The 21,537-nt window shown below is 54.0% G+C and overlaps 1 protein-coding gene across 1 annotated transcript in view; it reads left to right on the top strand.

Moving 5' to 3' along the window:
• rfx5 (regulatory factor X, 5) overlaps positions 1-21,537 on the top strand; it is a 39,316-nt gene that overhangs the window by 2,186 nt on the left and 15,593 nt on the right. The window contains 1 exon segment of the mRNA XM_059642946.1: positions 20,427-20,557. Coding sequence (XP_059498929.1) covers positions 20,427-20,557 — 131 coding nt within the window.

The raw sequence follows: 21,537 nt of genomic DNA on the forward strand, positions 1-21,537 counted from the left end.
GGGCAGAGAATGTTAGAGTGTGTGTATGTTTGAAGGCTGGGAAAGGGGAGGGTAATAAGAGAGACAGTGTGATTCTGGGCTGTGGGTAAATGGTTCAGGCGTGCATGAGAGAAACTGTAATTCCACCTCATGCTCCCTTAGCAAAAGAAGGGGTGGTAAGTGTGTGGATGTGTGATGGGGTTGAGGGATCTGGGGGAGGGGAATAAATGTCAGGAAGGGGGTGATTGGAGAGGGTATAACTTACCTGCCCCTGTCTGGCCCAGAGAAGGGGAAGGAGTGAGTGTGTTTCTGAGTGGGACAGCGGAAGGCATTGGTGAGAAGTTGATGGTTTTGCCCTCTTTATCTGCACCAGTCTCTTCCCTCCCACCTTTGTGCTTTAAATGCTCTTTCTTCGCCCCCGCCGCCCCAGCAGGTTGAATGTCCACGTCCCATTTCCCTCCAAAACTGGCTTTTGAGGGGCTTGGAGTAAATACGCAACCACCACTGACGCCCCTTTCTATGAAGTGGCATCAGGAATTAACATCCTTTAGAGAAGGACACTGCCACCCTCACCCGCTCTAGGCCTACATGTGACTCCAGACCCACAGCTATGTGGTTGGCTCTCAACTGCCCTTCTGGGGCAATAAGTGGTGGCCAAGGTAGAGATGCCCACACCCCACGCGTGAATAAATTAACTGTGGCTTGTGAATTGAGAGTTTTGTCACTTTAGTCTGGTAATGCATAAACAGGTTTCTCTGACTGATGTTTCTCTCTTATGCTCGTAACTTTTGGTTGTTTTTGTTTGTGTGTGTTAGGAAGAGGGTGCAGACTTTAAAAATTGCATAAATTAGAAATCCATTCCTTTTGCTGGTCTTGGTAATGTTAAGGGTCTTGCAATAAATACTTCTTTTCATTGGTACTGAAAGAAACCTGTTGTGAATGGGGCTGGTGAGACTGGTGTATCAGGAGGGATTGACTTGTTTAGGATTGTTTTCACTGGATTTCAGATGAATGAGGAGGGATCTCATACAGACTTTTTTTATTTATTCACGGTCAAAGGGATTCCCAGGTCAGGCAGTATTTATTGCCTGTCCCTAAATGCCCAGTTGAGAGTGATTCACATTGCTGTGGGTCTGGAGTCACATGTAGGCCATACCAGGTAAGGATGACAGTTTCCTTCCTGAAGGACATTAGTGAACCAGATGGGTTTTTCCAAAAATCGACAATGGATTCACAGTCATTACTAGATTCTTAATTCCAGATATTTATTGAATTCAAATTCCACATCTGCAGTGACGTGATTCGAACCCGGCCCCCAATAATGTCATTTGGATTATTAATCTAGCGATAATACCACTAGGCCATTGCTTCTCCTTATAACATTTTAACGGACTGGATAGGCTAGATGTAGGATTAGGCTCTTGAGTTGGGCGATCAGCCATGATCGTGATGAGTGGCTGAGCAGTCTAGAAGGGCCAAATGGCCACTACCTGCTCCTATCTTCTGTGTTTCTATGAATTGTTTTAATTCTGCGTGGTAGTCCAGGAGGAGTTGGGCTTATTTCTAGCGCACTACCCTAGTTGGTTGAGCCGGTGTTACACTCACCTGCTGATGACACACACTTTTAAAAACGGTGTTTCATTCCTTTGAGGGTGGAGGCATGTAAGGGGCTGTAGTGTACGCAGCATCTTGGGATGATAAACGGATATAGAAGTTGGACTGCTACAGAGCTGACATAATCAGGGCAGGCCTGCAACTTGGGACCTGTCAATTGCTGTGCATTTTTCCCCCGCATTGCCTGGCACGGCTTTTTGAAGCTGTCAGGGTGAGAGCTGGGGACTGAGCGACACCAAGGTGTGTTTGGGTTTAAAAAAAAATTCGACTCGGTGACTGCCCTCTGGTTAAGCTGTGGTTTGTTATGAAGCTGTAACAAGGTGCACGTGTGACAGAAATGTCTCTCTTTCTCTGTCCTTTTCTTTTTCCTTTTCTCCCCTCTTGCTCTGTCCTTTTTCCCCACCTCCTGGTTCCAGCCCCCACCTCTGTAGGCCTGTCTTCGCACCCTTCCATCCCCAATATATTGTTTTCCTATGCATAGTAACTAATTTGAGCCATTTGTCTTTTGTCTGTCTTGAGTGTGAATGTGGTGGGGAGGGGGTGGGTTTTTATCAGGGTTGAGTTTAAGTTGCTTGGTAGCAGATCAGGATTCTTATTGTTTGCGATTAGTCATACAGCACAGAAACAGACTCTTTGGTCCAACTTGTCCATGCCGACCAAGTTTCCCAAACTAAACCTGTCCCATTTGCCTGCACTTAGCCCATATCCTTCTAAATATTTCCTTTTCATGTATCTATCCAAATGTTGTGCCTGTACCTGTACCGATCACTTGCTCTGGCAGTTCATTCCACATACAAACTCTGCTCCACATGACAAAGTTGCCCTTTAGGTCCCTTTTAAATATTTCCCCTCTACCTTTGGACTCCCCCACCCTGGGGGAAAAGACCTTTTGCTATTCACCCTATCCATGTCCCTCATGATTTTATAAACCCTTATAGGGTCACCTCTCAGCCTCGTACACACCAGCGTTAAAAGTCCTGGCTTTTCCAGCCTCTTCGGAACCCATAGCATCCTGACTGACCCACCTGTAATCCCCAGTTGATTTGCAGGGCTGAACATCATCCAATTGCTGCAGTGTAAGGACACAGATCCCTGGTTTCTGGGAGAACCGAGTGCCTGACCGATTGCAGCCAACCCCCTTGACGGGAATTAGAAACGAACCCTTGTTCAACTGTGGTTGTACCCTCGAAGTGTTCCCATTAGCGACTGCTCCTCTCTGATATTTGTACACAGCTTGTTTGTTTTAAGCTCGCACGGTGTGTCTGCCCCACAATCTGCTGTAAGTGTGAAATTGGACGCTGTGCTGTACAGCGATCTGTCTACCCGCCTTGACTGTTCAGTGCTCCCTACTGTGACCAGCTGCTGCATCTCTGTAGGTGCTTAAAAGCGATGGCAGACCCTGGACAGTGCTGAAGTCAACGAACACCTGCTAGAATATGGGAGGTGTACAGCAGCTAGTAACCTCAAATGTGCACACACAGGCAACGAATGATAAGAAAGGAAACTCTGGCACAGATGCATCCCAGTTGTATGTAGGGGAAGCATACACACAAGTCAAATGGCTTCGGTGCAAGGACGGAAGTGGTGTGTGCCATCTCTAAGAGCAGGTATGACCATCGTCAACACCTTTACAGAGAGAACATGGGCCACACCCTGGCCATCAGCAAGACAAAGGTCCTCCGCAAACCTGGCCTGGCGTTATGGGAGCGGACCTCCGATCATCAGGGCCCACAGGGAGGCCTTGGAGTAGGTTGACTATAGCAGATACCTCAAGGCATGGAGCACTGACGCTGCCTACAGAAGATCCTGTGAATCCATTGGGAAGAAAGGCGCACTAACACCAGCGTCCCTGACCAGGCCAACATCGAGGCACTGACCACCCTTGATTGGCTGCGATGGGCCAGGCATATCATCTGTGTGACCGACGCGAGACTCCCCAAACGGGTGCTCTGCTCCCAGCTTTGAAACAGCAGGTGAGCCCCTGGTGGACAGAGGAAGCGCTACAGTGATACCCACAGGGCCTCACTGGCCAAGTGCGTCATTCCTACAGACGCCCAGGAATCACTAGCCCAAGACTGCCCAAAGTGGAGGGGGAGTGCCTGGGAAGGCGTTGAACACCTCGAGGCTTGTGTCAGGAGAAAACAGTGAAAGGAACACGCTGCCACACCAACATCCAACCCATTCCTTCCCATGATTACCTTCTGCCCCAAGTGTAACAGAACCTGTGGTAGCTACCCATACACTCGCCCTGAGAGTGGAAGAGAGTCATCGTAACCTGTGAGGGGCTGCTGTTTATTATGATGATGGCGCTGAGGCTTATAGAGTCAAAGAGATTTATAGCACGGAAACAGACCCTCCAGCCCAACCCATCTGTGCCAACCAGATATCCTCCATCAATCTCGTCCCATTTGCCAGCATTTGGCCCAAAACCACCTAAACCCTTCCTATCCATGTCCCCATCCAGATGCCTTTTAAATGCTGTAACTGTACCAGCCCCCACCCACTTCCTCTGGCAACTCATTCCATACACGCACCACTCTCAGGTCCCTTTTAAATCTTTTCCCCTCTCTCCTTAGACCGATGTTCCCCTACCCTGGGGAAAAGAACTTGGCTATTCAACCTATCTATGCTCCTCATGATCACCCCGAGGCCCCCAGCACTCCAGGGAAAATAGCCCTGGCCTATTCTAAGTCTCCCTGTAGCTGAAACCCTCCAACATCCTTGTAAATCTTTTCTGAACCCTTTCAAGTTTCACAACATCCTCCTATAGCAGGGAGACCAGAATTGCACACACTATTCCAAAAGTGGCCTCACCAGTGTCCTCTACAGCCACAACATGGCCTCCCAACTCTTGTACTGAATGCACTGCCCAATGAAAGCAAGTGCAGCAAACACCACCACCATAACCCTGTCTACCTACGACTCCACTTTCATGCCAGTTAAATGAACAAGGAAACTCGAGCACCCGGAGGAAATCCACGCAGACACGGGGAGTGGGTGTGCAAACTCCACACAGACAGTCATCCGAGGGCAGAATCGAACCCTGGTCCCGGGTGCCCTGTGGCAGCAGTGCTAACCACTGAGCCACTGTGACGTCCTTAAAACTAACAGTGTTTCAGGACAGAATTCAACTCACCCCAGACAAGACTTGAACCCAGAATCCTTGGCGTAGGAGACCAGTACCTTAACTCTTAGCTCACTGGGGCCGGCCCGGTTAGGATGTGACTCTTGCTCTCCAGTTATGGTCCCGCTCAGCAACGTGCTGTGTAAATGTTGGTGGGTGTTGTTTGTTGGGACAGTGCTTTGGAAGGGTCAGACAGCCTGTACCGCCAGGACACACAGCATTTCACAGCTGATGAAGCCAGTTTGTGCACAGCAGACTCCTGCAAACAGCAGTAGGCATGGCACACAGTCACAGTAGCCACCGTGAGATATGGAGGGTTGTAGAAGGTTACAGAGGTAGGAAACGGAGGGAGGGGGTGCAGGGGGCTGGAGGAGGTGACAGCGATGGGGAGGGAGGGGGTGCAGAGGGCTGGAGGAGGTGACAGCGGTGGGGGCAGAGGGAGGAGGCGCTGGAGGCTGGAGGTGGTGACAGCGGTGGGGGCGGAGAGAGTAGGCGCAGGAGGCTGGAGGAGGGGACAGCGAAGGGAGTAGGCGCAGGGGGCTGGAGGCAGTGACAGCGGTGGGGGGAGGGAGGAGGCGCAGGGGCCTGGAGGCTGGAGGTGGTGACAGTGGTGGGGGTGAGGGAGGAGGCGCAGGGGGCTGGATGCTGGTGGAGGGGACAGCAATGCTATTAGCTCCTGAGTGTGGAACAGCTTGGAGAGGGGGCAGGTATGTCAGAAGGCAAAGCTTCCTGAAGGGAAGGAGTTGCTCATGCTGTGCAGTGAGAACCACATCAAACCCTGAAGTTTGTTCCCTGTCATCAGATGTCTCAAGTTGTAACTTATTTAACTTTTCAAAGTGCCTTTTGTAAGGCAGGCTAATTCTACGCGCATTTCCATCAAAATGAATCATGAGAGAAGGAGGCAATTTAGTCCATCAAGTCCATACCAATCATGTGAACAGCTTCCCGCCCATTACCCATTCCCTATAGCTCTGCATTTCCCTCCGTTAAACCACCCAACCTCCACACCCATTTGGGGGATTAGCCATGGGAAATGTAGAGTTACAGGGAAAGATTGAGGGGGGTGCTCCTCAAAGAATCGTTTTTTTCTACACTTGTAGAGATACTAAAATACTATGAATAGCCTGAACACGACGGGACAATTTAGCACGGCCAATCCATCCGAACCGGCACATCCCTGGGCACTCCTGGACAATTTAGCACGGCCAATCCACCCTAACCAGCACATCCCTGGGCACTACGGGACAATTTAGCACGGACAATGCCCCCTAACCCGCACATCCCTGGGCACTACGGGACAATTTAGCACGGCCAATCCACCCTAACCCGCACATCCCTGGGCACTACGAGACAAGTTAGCACGGCCAACCCACCCTAACCCGCACATCCCTGGGCACTACGGGGCAATTTAGCATGCCCAATGCACCCCAACCCACACGTGCCTGGGCACTACGGGACAATTCAGCATGGCCAATCCACCCTAACCTGCACATCCCTGGGCACGATGGGACAGTTTAGCACAGACAATCCACCTTAACCTGCACAGGCCTGGGCACTACGGGGCAATTTAGCATGGCCAATCTACCCCAACCCGCACTTCCTTGGGCACTACGGGACAATTTAGCAAGGCCAATCCACCCTAACCTGCACATCCCTGGGCACTAGGGGGCAATTTAGCACGGCCAATCCACCCTAACCCGCACATCCCTGGGCACTACGGGACAATTTAGCACGGCCAACCCACCCTGACCCGCACATCCCTGGGCACTACGGGACAATTTAGCACGGCCAATCCACCCTAACCCACACATCCCTGGGCACTATGGGACAATTTAACACGGCCAACCCACCCTAACCCACACATCCCTGGGCACTATGGGACCATTTAGCACGGCCAACCCACCCTAACCCGCACATCCCTGGGCACTACGAGACAAGTTAGCACGGCCAACCCACCCTAACCCGCATATCCCTGGGCACTCCTGGACAATTTAGCACGGCCAATCCACCCTAACCAGCACATCCCTGGGCACGATGAGACAATTTAGCACGGCCAACCCATCCTAACCCGCACATCCCTGGGCACTACGGGACAATTTAGCACGGACAATGCCCCCTAACCCGCACATCCCTGGGCACTACGGGACAATTTAGCACGGCCAATCCACTCTAACCCGCACATCCCTGGGCACTACGAGACAAGTTAGCACGGCCAACCCACCCTAACCCGCACATCCCTGGGCACTACGAGACAAGTTAGCACGGCCAACCCACCCAAACCCGCACATCCCTGGGCACTACGGGACAATTTAGCACGGCCAATGCACCCGAACCCGCACATCCCTGGGCACTATCGGACAATTTAGCACGGCCAATCCACCCTAACCAGCACATCCCTGGGCACGATGAGACAATTTAGCACGGCCAATCCACCCTAACCCGCACATCCCTGGGCACTATGGGACAATTTAGCACGGCCAATCCATCCTAACCGGCACATCCCTGGGCACTACGGGACAGGTTAGCATGGCCAACCCACCCTAACCCGCACATCCCTGGGCACTACGGGGCAATTTAGCATGCCCAATGCACCCCAACCCACACATGCCTGGGCACTACGGGACAATTCAGCATGGCCAATCCACCCTAACCTGCACATCCCTGGGCACTATGGGACAGTTTAGCACAGACAATCCACCTTAACCTGCACAGGCCTGGGCACTACGGGGCAATTTAGCACAGCCAATCCACCCTAACCCACACATCCCTGGGCACTACGGGACAATTTAGCATGGCCAATCTACCCCAACCCGCACTTCCTTGGGCACGACGGGACAATTTAGCACGGCCAATCCACCCTAACCTGCACATCCCTGGGCACTGCGGGGCAATTTAGCACGGCCAATCCACCCTAACCCGCACATCCCTGGGCACTACGGGACAATTTAGCACGGCCAACCCACCCTGACCCGCACATCCCTGGGCACTACGGGACAATTTAGCACGGCCAATCCACCCTAACCCACACATCCCTGGGCACTATGGGACAATTTAACACGGCCAACCCACCCTAACCCACACATCCCTGGGCACTATGGGACAATTTAGCACGGCCAATCCACCCTAACCCGCACATCCCTGGGCACTACGAGACAAGTTAGCACGGCCAACCCACCCTAACCCGCACATCCCTGGTCACTACGAGACAAGTTAGCACGGCCAACCCACCCTAACCCGCACATCCCTGGGCACTCCTGGACAATTTAGCACGGCCAATCCACCCTAACCAGCACATCCCTGGGCACTATGAGACAATTTAGCACGGCCAACCCATCCTAACCCGCACATCCCTGGGCACTACGGGACAATTTAGCACGGACAATGCCCCCTAACCCGCACATCCCTGGGCACTACGGGACAATTTAGCACGGCCAATCCACCCTAACCCGCACATCCCTGGGCACTACGAGACAAGTTAGCACGGCCAACCCACCCTAACCCGCACATCCCTGGGCACTACGAGACAAGTTAGCACGGCCAACCCACCCTAACCCGCACATCCCTGGGCACTCCTGGACAATTTAGCATGGCCAATCCACCCTAACCCGCACATCCCTGGGCACTATCGGACAATTTAGCACGGCCAACCCACCCTAACCTGCACATCCCTGGGCACTATAGGACAATTTAGCACAGCCAATCCACCCTAACCCGCACATCCCTGGGCACTATGGGACAATTTAGCACGGCCAATCCACCCTAACCCGCACATCCCTGGGCACTACGGGACAATTTAGCACGGCCAATCCACCCTAACCCGCACATCCCTGGGCACTACGGGACAATTTAGCACGGCCAACCCACCCTAACCCGCACATCCCTGGGCACTACGGGACAATTTAGCACGGCCAATGCACCCTAACCCGCACATCCCTGGGCACTACGGGACAATTTACCACGGCCAATGCACCCTAACCCGCACATCCCTGGGCACTACGGGACAATTTAGCACGGCCAATGCACCCTAACCCGCACATCCCTGGGCACTACGGGACAATTTAGCACGGCCAATGCACCCTAACCCGCACATCCCTGGGCACTACGGGACAATTTAGCACGGCCAGTCCACCCTAACCCGCACATCCCTGGGCACTACGGGACAATTTAGCACGGCCAATGCACCCTAACCCGCACATCCCTGGGCACTACGGGACAATTTAGCACGGCCAATCCACCCTAACCCGCACATCCCTGGGCACTACGGGACAATTTAGCGCGGCCAATCCCACCCGAACCCACACATCCCTGGGCACTACGGGGCAATTTAGCACGGCCAATCCACCCTAACCCGCACATCCCTGGGCACTGCGGGACAATTTAGCATGGCCAATCCACCCTAACCCACACATCCCTGGGCACTACGGGACAGTTTAGCACGGCCAATCCACCCTAACCCGCACATCCCTGGGCACTACGGGACAATTTAGCACGGCCAATCCACCCTAACCCACACATCCCAGGGCACTACGGGACAATTTAGCACGGCCAGTCCACCCTAACCCGCACATCCCTGGGCACTACGGGACAATTTAGCACGGCCAATCCACCCGAACCCACACATCCCTGGGCACTACGGGACAATTTAGCATGGCCAACCCACCCTAACCCGCACATCCCTGGGCACTACGGGACAATTTAGCACGGCCAATCCACCCTAACCCGCACATCCCTGGGCACTATAGGACAATTTAGCACGGCCAATCCACCCTAACCTGCACATCCCTGGGCACTACGGGACAATTTAGCATGGCCAATCCACCCTAACCCGCACATCCCTGGGCACTACGGGACAATTTAGCACGGCCAATCCCACCCGAACCCACACATCCCTGGGCACTACGGGGCAATTTAGCACGGCCAATCCACCCTAACCCGCACATCCCTGGGCACTGCGGGACAATTTAGCACGGCCAATCCACCCTAACCCACACATCCCTGGGCACTACGGGACAGTTTAGCACGGCCAATCCACCCTAACCCGCACATCCCTGGGCACTATAGGACAATTTAGCACGGCCAATCCACCCTAACCCACACATCCCAGGGCACTACGGGACAATTTAGCATGGCCAGTCCACCCTAACCCGCACATCCCTGGGCACTATAGGACAATTTAGCACGGCCAATCCACCCGAACCCACACATCCCTGGGCACTACGGGACAATTTAGCACGGCCAATCCACCCTAACCCACACATCCCTGGGCACTACGGGACAATTTAGCATGGCCAATCCACCCTAACCCGCACATCCCTGGGCACTACGGGACAATTTAGCACGGCCAATCCCACCCGAACCCACACATCCCTGGGCACTACGGGGCAATTTAGCACGGCCAATCCACCCTAACCCGCACATCCCTGGGCACTGCGGGACAATTTAGCACGGCCAATCCACCCTAACCCGCACATCCCTGGGCACTATAGGACAATTTAGCACGGCCAATCCACCCTAACCCGCACATCCCTGGGCACTACGGGACAATTTAGCACAGCCAATCCCACCCTAACCTGCACATCCCTGGGCACTACGGGACAATTTAGCACGGCCAATCCACCCTAACCCGCACATCCCTGGGCACTACGGGACAATTTAGCACAGCCAATCCCACCCTAACCTGCACATCCCTGGGCACTACGGGTCAATTTAGCACGGCCAACCCACCCTAACCCGCACATCCCTGGGCACTACGGGACAATTTAGCACGGCCAATCCACCCTAACCCGCACATCCCTGGGCACTATAGGACAATTTAGCACGGCCAGTCCACCCTAACCCGCACATCCCTGGGCACTACAGGACAATTTAGCACGGCCAATCCACCCTAACCCGCACATCCCTGGGCACTATAGGACAATTTAGCACAGCCAATCCACCCTAACCCGCACATCCCTGGGCACTATAGGACAATTTAGCACGGCCAATCCACCCTAACCCGCACATCCCTGGATACTACGGGACAATTTAGCACAGCCAATCCCACCCTAACCTGCACATCCCTGGGCACTATGGGGCAATTTAGCATGGCCAATCCCACCCTAACCCGCACATCCCTGGGCACTATAGGACAATTTAGCATGGCCAATCCACCCTAACCCGCACATCCCTGGGCACCACGGGACAATTTAGCACGGCCAATCCACCCGAACCCGCACATCCCTGGGCACTACGGGACAATTTAGCCCGGCCAATCCACCCTAACCCGCACATCCCTGGGCACTACGGGACAATTTAGCACGGCCAATCCACCCTAACCCGCACATCCCTGGGCACTACGGGACAATTTAGCACGGCCAACCCACCCTAACCCGCACATCCCTGGGCACTACGGGACAATTTAGCACGGCCAATGCACCCTAACCCGCACATCCCTGGGCACTACGGGACAATTTACCACGGCCAATGCACCCTAACCCGCACATCCCTGGGCACTACGGGACAATTTAGCACGGCCAATCCACCCTAACCCGCACATCCCTGGGCACGACGGGACAATTTAGCACGGCCAACCCACCCTAACCCGCACATCCCTGGGCACTACGGGACAATTTAGCACGGCCAATGCACCCTAACCCGCACATCCCTGGGCACTACGGGACAATTTACCACGGCCAATGCACCCTAACCCGCACATCCCTGGGCACTACGGGACAATTTAGCACGGCCAATGCACCCTAACCCGCACATCCCTGGGCACTACGGGACAATTTAGCACGGCCAATGCACCCTAACCCGCACATCCCTGGGCACTACGGGACAATTTAGCACGGCCAGTCCACCCTAACCCGCACATCCCTGGGCACTACGGGACAATTTAGCACGGCCAATGCACCCTAACCCGCACATCCCTGGGCACTACGGGACAATTTAGCACGGCCAATCCACCCTAACCCGCACATCCCTGGGCACTACGGGACAATTTAGCGCGGCCAATCCCACCCGAACCCACACATCCCTGGGCACTACGGGGCAATTTAGCACGGCCAATCCACCCTAACCCGCACATCCCTGGGCACTGCGGGACAATTTAGCATGGCCAATCCACCCTAACCCACACATCCCTGGGCACTACGGGACAGTTTAGCACGGCCAATCCACCCTAACCCGCACATCCCTGGGCACTACGGGACAATTTAGCACGGCCAATCCACCCTAACCCACACATCCCAGGGCACTACGGGACAATTTAGCACGGCCAGTCCACCCTAACCCGCACATCCCTGGGCACTACGGGACAATTTAGCACGGCCAATCCACCCGAACCCACACATCCCTGGGCACTACGGGACAATTTAGCATGGCCAACCCACCCTAACCCGCACATCCCTGGGCACTACGGGACAATTTAGCACGGCCAATCCACCCTAACCCGCACATCCCTGGGCACTATAGGACAATTTAGCACGGCCAATCCACCCTAACCTGCACATCCCTGGGCACTACGGGACAATTTAGCATGGCCAATCCACCCTAACCCGCACATCCCTGGGCACTACGGGACAATTTAGCACGGCCAATCCCACCCGAACCCACACATCCCTGGGCACTACGGGGCAATTTAGCACGGCCAATCCACCCTAACCCGCACATCCCTGGGCACTGCGGGACAATTTAGCACGGCCAATCCACCCTAACCCACACATCCCTGGGCACTACGGGACAGTTTAGCACGGCCAATCCACCCTAACCCGCACATCCCTGGGCACTATAGGACAATTTAGCACGGCCAATCCACCCTAACCCACACATCCCAGGGCACTACGGGACAATTTAGCATGGCCAGTCCACCCTAACCCGCACATCCCTGGGCACTATAGGACAATTTAGCACGGCCAATCCACCCGAACCCACACATCCCTGGGCACTACGGGACAATTTAGCACGGCCAATCCACCCTAACCCACACATCCCTGGGCACTACGGGACAATTTAGCATGGCCAATCCACCCTAACCCGCACATCCCTGGGCACTACGGGACAATTTAGCACGGCCAATCCCACCCGAACCCACACATCCCTGGGCACTACGGGGCAATTTAGCACGGCCAATCCACCCTAACCCGCACATCCCTGGGCACTGCGGGACAATTTAGCACGGCCAATCCACCCTAACCCGCACATCCCTGGGCACTATAGGACAATTTAGCACGGCCAATCCACCCTAACCCGCACATCCCTGGGCACTACGGGACAATTTAGCACAGCCAATCCCACCCTAACCTGCACATCCCTGGGCACTACGGGACAATTTAGCACGGCCAATCCACCCTAACCCGCACATCCCTGGGCACTACGGGACAATTTAGCACAGCCAATCCCACCCTAACCTGCACATCCCTGGGCACTACGGGTCAATTTAGCACGGCCAACCCACCCTAACCCGCACATCCCTGGGCACTACGGGACAATTTAGCACGGCCAATCCACCCTAACCCGCACATCCCTGGGCACTATAGGACAATTTAGCACGGCCAGTCCACCCTAACCCGCACATCCCTGGGCACTACAGGACAATTTAGCACGGCCAATCCACCCTAACCCGCACATCCCTGGGCACTATAGGACAATTTAGCACAGCCAATCCACCCTAACCCGCACATCCCTGGGCACTATAGGACAATTTAGCACGGCCAATCCACCCTAACCCGCACATCCCTGGATACTACGGGACAATTTAGCACAGCCAATCCCACCCTAACCTGCACATCCCTGGGCACTATGGGGCAATTTAGCATGGCCAATCCCACCCTAACCCGCACATCCCTGGGCACTATAGGACAATTTAGCATGGCCAATCCACCCTAACCCGCACATCCCTGGGCACCACGGGACAATTTAGCACGGCCAATCCACCCGAACCCGCACATCCCTGGGCACTACGGGACAATTTAGCCCGGCCAATCCACCCTAACCCGCACATCCCTGGGCACTACGGGACAATTTAGCACGGCCAATCCACCCTAACCCGCACATCCCTGGGCACTATAGGACAATTTAGCACGGCCAATCCACCCTAACCCGCACATCCCTGGGCACTACAGGACAATTTAGCACGGCCAATCCACCCTAACCCGCACATCCCTGGGCACTACGGGACAATTTAGCACGGCCAATCCACCCTAACCCGCACATCCCTGGGCACTGCGGGACAATTTAGCAAGGCCAATCCACCCTAACCCGCACATCCCTGGGCACTACGGGACAGTTTAGCACGGCCAATCCACCCTAACCCGCACATCCCTGGGCACTACGGGACAATTTAGCACGGCCAATCCACCCTAACCCACACATCCCAGGGCACTACGGGACAATTTAGCACGGCCAGTCCACCCTAACCCGCACATCCCTGGGCACTACGGGACAATTTAGCATGGCCAATCCACCCTAACCCGCACATCCCTGGGCACTACGGGACAATTTAGCACGGCCAATCCCACCCGAACCCACACATCCCTGGGCACTATAGGACAATTTAGCACGGCCAATCCACCCTAACCCGCACATCCCTGGGCACTACGGGACAATTTAGCACAGCCAATCCCACCCTAACCTGCACATCCCTGGGCACTACGGGACAATTTAGCACGGCCAATCCACCCTAACCCGCACATCCCTGGGCACTACGGGACAATTTAGCACAGCCAATCCCCCCCGAACCTGCACATCCCTGGGCACTACGGGTCAATTTAGCACGGCCAATCCAACCTAACCCGCACATCCCTGGGCACTGCGGGACAATTTAGCACAGCCAATCCACCGTAACCTGCACATCCCTGGGCACTACGGGACAATTTAGCACAGCCAATCCACCCTAACCCGCACATCCCTGGGCACTACGGGACAATTTAGCACGGCCAATCCACCCTAACCCGCACATCCCTGGGCACTACGTGACAATTTAGCACGGCCAATCCACCCTAACCCGCACATCCCTGGGCACTACGGGACAATTTAGCACGGCCAATCCAACCTAACCCGCACATCCCTGGGCACTACGAGACAATTTAGCACAGCCAATCCACCCTAACCCGCACATCCCTGGGCACTACGGGACAATTTAGCACAGCCAATCCACCCTAACCCGCACATCCCTGGGCACGACGGGACAATTTAGCACGGCCAATCCACCCTAACCCGCACATCCCTGGGCACTACGGGACAATTTAGCACGGCCAATCCACCCGAACCCGCACATCCCTGGGCACTACGGGACAATTTAACACGGCCAATCCACCCTAATCCGCCCATCCCCGGGCACTACGGGACAATTTAGCACGGCCAATCCACCCTAACCCGCACATCCCTGGGCACTACGGGACAATTTAGCACGGCCAATCCACCCTAACCCGCACATCCCTGGGCACTATAGGACAATTTAGCACGGCCAATCCACCCTAACCCGCACATCCCTGGGCCCCACGGGACAATTTAGCACGGCCAATCCACCCTAACCCGCACATCCCTGGGCACTACGGGACAATTTAGCCCGGCCAATCCACCCTAACCCGCACATCCCTGGGCACTACGGGACAATTTAGCACGTCCAATCCACCCTAACCCGCACATCCCTGGGCACTATAGGACAATTTAGCACGGCCAATCCACCCTAACCCGCACATCCCTGGGCACTACAGGACAATTTAGCACAGCCAATCCACCCTAACCCGCACATCCCTGGGCACTACGGGACAATTTAGCAGGGCCAATCCACCCTAACCCACACGTCCCTGGGCACTACGGGACAATTTAGCACGGCCAATCCACCCTAACCCGCACATCCCTGGGCACTACGTGACAATTTAGCACGGCCAATCCAACCTAACCCGCACATCCCTGGGCACTACAGGACAATTTAGCACGGCCAATCCACCCTAACCCGCACATCCCTGGGCACTACGGGACAATTTAGCACGGCCAATCCACCCTAATCCGCCCATCCCCGGGCACTACGGGACAATTTAGCATGGCCAATCCACCCTAACCCGCACATCCCTGGGCACTACGGGACAATTTAGCACGGCCAATCCACCCTAACCCGCACATCCCTGGGCACTACGGGACAATTTAGCACGGCCAATCCACCCTAACCCGCACATCCCTGGGCACTATAGGACAATTTAGCACGGCCAATCCACCCTAACCCGCACATCCCTGGGCACTACGGGACAATTTAGCACAGCCAATCCCACCCTAACCTGCACATCCCTGGGCACTATGGGGCAATTTAGCATGGCCAATCCCACCCTAACCCGCACATCCCTGGGCACTATAGGACAATTTAGCACGGCCAATCCACCCTAACCCGCACATCCCTGGGCACCACGGGACAATTTAGCACGGCCAATCCACCCTAACCCGCACATCCCTGGGCACTACGGGACAATTTAGCCCGGCCAATCCACCCTAACCCGCACATCCCTGGGCACTACGGGACAATTTAGCACGGCCAATCCACCCTAACCCGCACATCCCTGGGCACTATAGGACAATTTAGCACGGCCAATCCACCCTAACCCGCACATCCCTGGGCACTATAGGACAATTTAGCACGGCCAATCCACCCTAACCCGCACATCCCTGGGCACCACGGGACAATTTAGCACGGCCAATCCACCCTAACCCGCACATCCCTGGGCACTACGGGACAATTTAGCCCGGCCAATCCACCCTAACCCGCACATCCCTGGGCACTACGGGACAATTTAGCACGGCCAATCCACCCTAACCCGCACATCCCTGGGCACTATAGGACAATTTAGCACGGCCAATCCACCCTAACCCGCACATCCCTGGGCACTACAGGACAATTTAGCACAGCCAATCCACCCTAACCCGCACATCCCTGGGCACTACGGGACAATTTAGCTGGGCCAATCCACCCTAACCCACACGTCCCTGGGCACTACGGGACAATTTAGCACGGCCAATCCACCCTAACCCGCACATCCCTGGGCACTACGTGACAATTTAGCACGGCCAATCCAACCTAACCCGCACATCCCTGGGCACTACAGGACAATTTAGCACGGCCAATCCACCCTAACCCGCACATCCCTGGGCACTACGGGACAATTTAGCACGGCCAATCCACCCTAATCCGCCCATCCCCGGGCACTACGGGACAATTTAGCACGGCCAATCCACCCTAACCCGCACATCCCTGGGCACTACGGGACAATTTAGCACAGCCAATCCCACCCTAACCTGCACATCCCTGGGCACTATGGGGCAATTTAGCATGGCCAATCCCACCCTAACCCGCACATCCCTGGGCACTATAGGACAATTTAGCACGGCCAATCCACCCTAACCCGCACATCCCTGGGCACCACGGGACAATTTAGCACGGCCAATCCACCCTAACCCGCACATCCCTGGGCACTACGGGACAATTTAGCCCGGCCAATCCACCCTAACCCGCACATCCCTGGGCACTACGGGACAATTTAGCACGGCCAATCCACCCTAACCCGCACATCCCTGGGCACTATAGGACAATTTAGCACGGCCAATCCACCCTAACCCGCACATCCCTGGGCACTACAGGACAATTTAGCACAGCCAATCCACCCTAACCTGCACATCCCTGGGCACTACGGGACAATTTAGCATGGCCAATCCACCCTAACCCGCACGTCCCTGGGCACTATGGGACAATTTAGCACGGCCAATCCACCCTAACCCGCACATCCCTGGGTACTACGTGACAATTTAGCACGGCCAATCCCACCCTAACCCGCACATCCCTGGGCACTACGGGACAATTTAGCACGGCCAATCCACCCTAACCCGCACATCCCTGGGCACTACGGGACAATTTAGCACAGCCAATCCACCCTAACCCGCACACCCCTGGGCACTACGGGACAATTTAGCACGGCCATTCCACCCTAACCCGCACATCCCTGGGCACTACGGGACAATTTAGCACGGCCAATCCCACCCTAACCCGCTCATCCCTGGGCACTACGGGACAATTTAGCACGGCCAATCCCCCCTATCCCGCACATCCCTGGGCACTACGGGACAATTTAGCACAGCCAATCCACCCTAACCCACACATCCCTGGGCACTACGGGACAATTTAGCACGGCCAATCCACCCTAACCCACACATCCCTGGGCACTACGGGACAATTTAGCACAGCCAATCCACCCTAACCCACACATCCCTGGGCACTACGGGACAATTTAGCACGGCCAATCCACCCTAACCCACACATCCCTGGGCACTACGGGACAATTTAGCACGGCCAATCCACCCTAACCCGCACATCCCTGGGCACTACGGGACAATTTAGCACGGCCAATCCACCCTAACCCGCACATCCCTGGGCACTACGGGACAATTTAGCACAGCTAATTCACAGAGACAGTCACCGAGACTGGAATTGAACCGGGGTCCCTTGGTGCCGTGAGGTAGCAACACCCACTACTGAGGCACCGTGCTGCTCCTAATTTTAAAATCGTCAGGTTTGTGACCTGTTTGGAAAACGAGGGACTGAATTTCCATCAGTTGGCTTTAATGAGGGGTAACAGTGCTGAGGAGTTTTTGCCCTCTGGTGTGTGGAAGTCTTGAACTAGGAGAGTTTAGTTACAGAATAAATCGGCACCCATTTTAAAGCTGGCATACCAAAGAATTTCTTTTCTTGGAGGGATTCAGTGTCTGGACCTTGCAACCTGAGAAACTCGAGGAGGCGTGACCACTCAGTATTTATTGAGGAGGTTAAATAGAGTGTTGAAATAATGGGGAGTTGAGTGCAATGAGCTTACAGGGGAGTGAGGCCTAGGCTGGATCACCCGTGATGCTATTGAATGGCTGGGGCAGGCTTGAGGGGCTGCGATAGGGTTTTCTCATGCTCATATTTCTTATGTTCTTACAGAGTCATATGGCACAGAAACAGACCCTTCGGTCCAACCAGTCCGTGCCAACCATAATCCCGAACTCGACTAGTTCCACCTGCCTGCTGCTGGGCCATATCCCTCCAAACCTTACCTTTTCATGTACTTATCCAAAAGTCTTTTATACGTTGTAACTGTGCACATATCCACCACTTCCTCAGGAAGTTCATTCCACCCATTGTTCAAAAAAAAATTACCTCTTATGTCCTTTTCAAATCTGTCTCCTCAAGTTAAAAATGTGCCCCCTAGTCTTGAAACTCCTCATTCTGGGGTAATGGCACCTGCCATTAACCCCATCTATATCCCTCATGATTTTATCAGCCTTTTCAGGTCACCTCTCAACCTCCGATGGTGCGGTAAAAAAAGTCTCAGCCTATCCAGCCTCTCCTTGTAACTCAGACTCTCCATACCTGGCAAAGTCCCGGTAAAACTCTTCTGAACCCTCTCCAGCTTAAAAATATAATGGGCTGACCAGAACTGGACGCAGTGCTCCAGAAGAGGCCCCACCAATGTTCTGTACAACCTCAATGTGATGTCCCCAACTCCTATTCTCAAAGGTCTGAAGTCAAGCATGCCAAATGCCGCCTTAATCCCCCCTTGTCTATATGTGACACAAACCTCAAACAGTTATGTACCCAAACCCTTAAGCCCCTCTGTTCTACAACACTACTAGGACCCTGGCATTAATTGTATAAGTATTATCTTCAAAATGAGCAGGATTTCCTGAGAGAGAGCAGCTCACAGAGGAGAGGAGAGGTGAGGGAGAATAGCTAGCTGCTCAGGATTCTCCACCCGAGCAAGGGAGAGAAACAGAAACAGATGTTTTCCCTTTGCAAGTAGGATGTTCTGCTGCTGTACAGAAAACCACAAATTGTTAGTTTTCTTTACTGTTGGACTGTGGAGCAAAATGAGAAAAGGATTCTGGTTTAAACCAAGGAAACTGTGGTGTTGCAGTTTCACAGCAAGCTCCTGGAACTCATTGTGAGTTGTGTTTACACTGCTGCCTGCCAGCAGCTTTCTGATTTGGCTCCTGGACAGTGTATGTGCACATGTGTGAATGTACAACAACAGAAGAAATCCTCTAGACTCCTAAAATACAGCTTGTCTTTCTCTGTCCCTCCTCTGTGGGAGAACTGGGAACAAGTAACAAGTCACCTCCTTGAATCTTATTCCTATTGAGCTGTGATTCCCTGGAATTTATTCCTCACCCCCGTAACGCCCGTGTATTTCTGACTGTCTGTCTGCATCTGTGTGTCGGGGTCTAAAAGAGGGTTTGAGTTTGAATAAATAGAGTTATAAGTTGTGAGTTATTCTTATAGACCTGTGGTTAGAATAAAGTTATTTGTAATGAATGGTGGCTTGTGATTCTGTTTTAACCCAAGCAATTCAGAATGGAAACAGACCCTTTGGCGCAGCTTGTCCGTGCAGACCTGATTTGCTAAACCAATCTAGCCCCATTTACCAGCATTTGGCCCAGGTACCTCCTAAACCCTTTTCATTCATGCCCCTATCCAAAGTCTGTCAGAAATGGGCAAATTGGGACCTTCGAGCGATTTTTAATTAAATCTTTAACTTTGGAATAAAGTGTGTGTGCACTTTTTCACTGTGGGTTGTGACTGCAGATGTGTCATGTGGTAGATAGACTTGGTGCACTCTCTCTTCCCCCCCACTTCTCTCTGTCTGTCTGTCCGTCTCTCTCGCTCGCGCTGTCTCTCAGTGATGTTCTTCCTGTGTTTTTTCTCTCCTAGAGACTAGATGCAATGGAGGAGGAGGTGCCTCTATCGGAGATTCCAAACCGAACAACTGTGACAGTGGCTGATTCGGACAGTGTCAACACAGAGCCAAGTACCCTGCTGTACAAGATCAAGGGCTCTATCAGGTCAGTGGTGGTTGGAGCCCCAGCATCTGGCTCACCGTCTGCTCCCACGTCTCTGCACCAGCCCTGACCTTGGGATGAGGGTTGGGGCAGGGTTTGGTTGCAGTGGGGGTCCTCCTCTGCCATCCTCTCCCCTTCTGTTTTCCCCCCTTTCCTGCCCCACTCCTGATGTTGCCCGCCCTCTTACTCTCAGATAGTAGGAGATGCCAAGAGGAGCTGAGAGTTTGAGGCTGGCACGTCGACCGTGGGGAGATTTCAGCATTAGTCTGGCCCTGGCCCGTGCTCGTTCCCTGCCCGAAATCGGCAGCTCCCCCCTGCCCACCTGCGATGGGAACATTTAGTAACTTACCCGTCCATCTCGGCAAGGTGCATTGTGGGGCTCCTGGTCTCCCATGCCTTTACTGCTGCTGAAGTCATTGGTCAACCTACACTGTGTACCCATCTTTATTCTTTCAGACGGGGAGGTGATGGCCTAGTGGTATTAAGTGCTATTAACCCCAGAGACCCGGGTAACTTTCTGGGGACCAGGGTTCAAATCCTGCCATGGCAGATGGTGGAATTTGAATTCAATGAAATATTAGGTTAGATTCCCTACAGTGTGGAAACAGGCCCTTTGGCCCAACAAGACCACACTACCCTTTGAAGCAACCCACCCAGACCCATTCCCCTATAACCCACACACCCCTGAACACTACGGGCAATTTAGCATGGCCGATCCACCTAGCCTGCACATCCTTGGACTGTGGGAGGAAACTGGAGAACCTGGAGGAAACCCACACAGACACGGGGAGAACGTGCAAACTCCACATCTGGAATTAAGAATCTAATGATGACCATGAATCCATTGTCGATTGTCAGAAAAACCCATCTGGTTCACTGTAGCCCTTCAGGGGAAGGAAACTGCTATCCTTAACCGACCTGGCCTACACGTGACTCCAGGCCCACAGCAATGTGGTTGACTCTCAACTGCCCTCTGGGCAATT

Source organism: Stegostoma tigrinum, chromosome 47 (genome assembly GCF_030684315.1).
Source record: "Stegostoma tigrinum isolate sSteTig4 chromosome 47, sSteTig4.hap1, whole genome shotgun sequence".
Taxonomy (NCBI): Eukaryota; Metazoa; Chordata; class Chondrichthyes; order Orectolobiformes; family Stegostomatidae; genus Stegostoma; species Stegostoma tigrinum.